We start from the raw sequence: 2,353 nt of genomic DNA, 5'->3' as shown, positions 1-2,353 counted from the left end.
AAAAGAACCTCAAAGAAAACTCAAGTTTTTCTCAAACACTATAAATCTTCTCTTCAAAAAATCTTGAGAATGAGAGAAGAGAAATTGATTTTAATGCATACCTTTCACTTCCCTTAGTCTCCCCTACGATTTTCCCCAAGGTTGGCCGTCGGAATCCGCCGCCGGAGCCGCCCGATCTCCCTTGCCCGTCGCCTCTACCCGTGCACTCCCTCACGGTTTCTTCCGCTCAAACCGTGTGAATGGGGGAATGAGGGCTCGGTTAGTTCATTTAGGGAGAAAGGGGATATACCAAAAGACTTCTATGCCCTCACTTAAACAACCCATGCATGAACAAACCTTTAGGGTAGAATTGGCATTTCTAACTTTCCAAAATTCATAATTCTCAAAATACTCAAAATTAAATATAAGTTCTATATATGAAAACGACCAGAATTTTACACTCTATTTTCTAAAATTATTCCCGTCGAAATCTGACAACCTCAAAATTTTCACTTAAACCTCGTCGCGGCGCTTTGAAAAGCGTGCGAGGTCTTAGACGGCATTTTCGGGTTTTACAACGACTGCAACTACTAATGGAGAATGGATGGAATGCTTTACTAGCCGAAGTGTCACGTTTTTGTGGTGTTTTTGAAGTTGTTGTTCCAAACATGAATGAAACATACAAAACTCGCCGTCGAGCAGTGCGAAGAGCTGAAGAAATAACAAATCTACATCATTATCGTGCTGATTTATTTTATACTGTAGTTGGAATGCAACTTCAAGAGCTAGATAATCAATTTTCTGAATCAAGTACAGAGTTACTACTTTGTGTGTCATGCTTAAACCCAAGTGATTCTTTTCATGCTTATGATGAGGGGAAGTTGATATGTCTGGCAGAGTTATATCCAAGTGATTTCTCTATAATTGAGGTTGTTGCTCTTAAAAATCAATTATCAACTTATATTATTGATATGCGGACCAGTGAAGAGTTCCCCTTTCTGAGAAGCATTGTTGATCTTGCAAAGCATATTGTTAAGTTCAAAATAAAATTATGTGTATCCTTTAGTTTAAAGACTTATTACTTTAGTATTAACTTTATCAGTTGCTACTGCTACAGTGGAGAGAGCATTTTCAGCAATGAAAATTATCAAACATCGATTGCGTAGTAGGATGGGTGATGATTGGCTTAACGATTGTCTTGTGCCTTACATTGAAAAAGATGTATTTGATTTGATTCCCAATGAAGATGTAGTCTAATATTATCAAAAAATGCAAAATAGATTGATAAAATTGTAATGATTTTCAATTTTTCTATCATATTGGAATACAAGATTTCACTTTGAATTATGTCCTCATTTTGTTTTTTATTTTTTTTATATTTATCTATTAATAAAAAAATTTTGCGCCCTAAGATGAAAAGCTGGTTCCGCCTGAAGCGAGAGAAATACTTCGAGAACGAGAACTCCAGAGATGGCTGGCGATAGCCAACGTCTCCAGCACCCCACTTCGTCCTCTGCCTCGCAAATCTCTCTTCGCCTTGGAGAAGCCCTCGAAGCTTGCGCAAGCGTAGATAAAAACTTCTCCTTTTTTTTTTTTTTTTTTTTTTTTTACTTTTTCCCGACTTCATCGCTTCTCCTGCTTCCCTTATCTAATATTTTTCTTGCAATTCTTTCAGTCGATAGAGACAAAAGACGTCATCCAATCCGATGAGGCCGTCGCTCCTGTTACCAACCTTCTCCATTCCATCATGGAATCCTGTACCTCCGATTTAGATGAAATACTACCTGGCATTGAAGGCTTAGAAGTGGCCCTAGATGAGATTTATCGTTTTCTTTCTTCTCCTGATTCGAATCAGATGGTGGTCGAAGCACTTTCTTTTGAATTACCGAAGTTGGTTATAAAGTTTGCGCCTTTGTCAGTAAAGTGTGGGGAGATTGCTGGGAAAATCATCGAACACTTAGTTTCTGTCTGTAATCCACGCGAGATGCTCTCTGTTCTCTGTGAGGTGAGCGCATTTTGAGTGAATAGGGGATTTCGTTGCAATGCGGTTGCTTTATGGTAATTTTTTAGGGGGACTTGCTAGGCCAATATCTTGTGGTTGGAGCCAGACAGCTCAACCACTTGGCCAAGAATCGCTGCCTGGTTTGTGGCAATTAATTTTTTGCCTATTGCTTCTGTGATATACATTGCTTTCCTAAAAAGTAAGAACTGTTGTTTTTGTTAATTGTTAAAACTTGTTGTTAGGCTTAGCAATGACGTTGGCTTAATTGCTACACATGTAATTTCATGATGAGTGCTTCAAGACATATTTTCTAGATCATTAATTCCCTATTAAGTGTATCTGAAGTTCTATAAATGAGTAATTGCAGTTCAT

General features: G+C 38.1%; 1 protein-coding gene across 1 annotated transcript; it reads left to right on the top strand.

The window, feature by feature from the left end:
* The first annotated feature begins 1,414 nt into the window (after positions 1–1,414).
* LOC110111759 (aberrant root formation protein 4) lies at positions 1,415–2,203 on the top strand. The gene is made up of 2 exons (XM_020843761.2): positions 1,415–1,545; positions 1,655–2,203. Exons 1-2 carry the CDS (start codon positions 1,450–1,452, stop codon positions 1,997–1,999), a joined length of 441 nt encoding a protein of 146 aa, XP_020699420.1. The 5' UTR covers positions 1,415–1,449; the 3' UTR covers positions 2,000–2,203.
* The last annotated feature ends 150 nt before the right edge of the window (positions 2,204–2,353 follow it).

This window comes from Dendrobium catenatum, unplaced genomic scaffold, assembly GCF_001605985.2.
Source record: "Dendrobium catenatum unplaced genomic scaffold, ASM160598v2 original_scaffold_253337, whole genome shotgun sequence".
Classification (NCBI taxonomy): Eukaryota; Viridiplantae; Streptophyta; class Magnoliopsida; order Asparagales; family Orchidaceae; genus Dendrobium; species Dendrobium catenatum.
Note: the sequence above shows the minus strand (reverse complement) of the source record. Positions and strands in the feature narration are given on the sequence as shown.

Coding starts and splice junctions, on each gene's coding strand:
- LOC110111759 (XM_020843761.2), top strand. CDS start 1,450: ATGGCTGGCGATAGCCAACGTCTCCAGCACCCCACTTCGTCCTCTGCC. Junction 1,546..1,654: donor CCCTCGAAGCTTGCGCAAGC/GTAGATAAAAAC, acceptor CAATTCTTTCAG/TCGATAGAGACAAAAGACGT.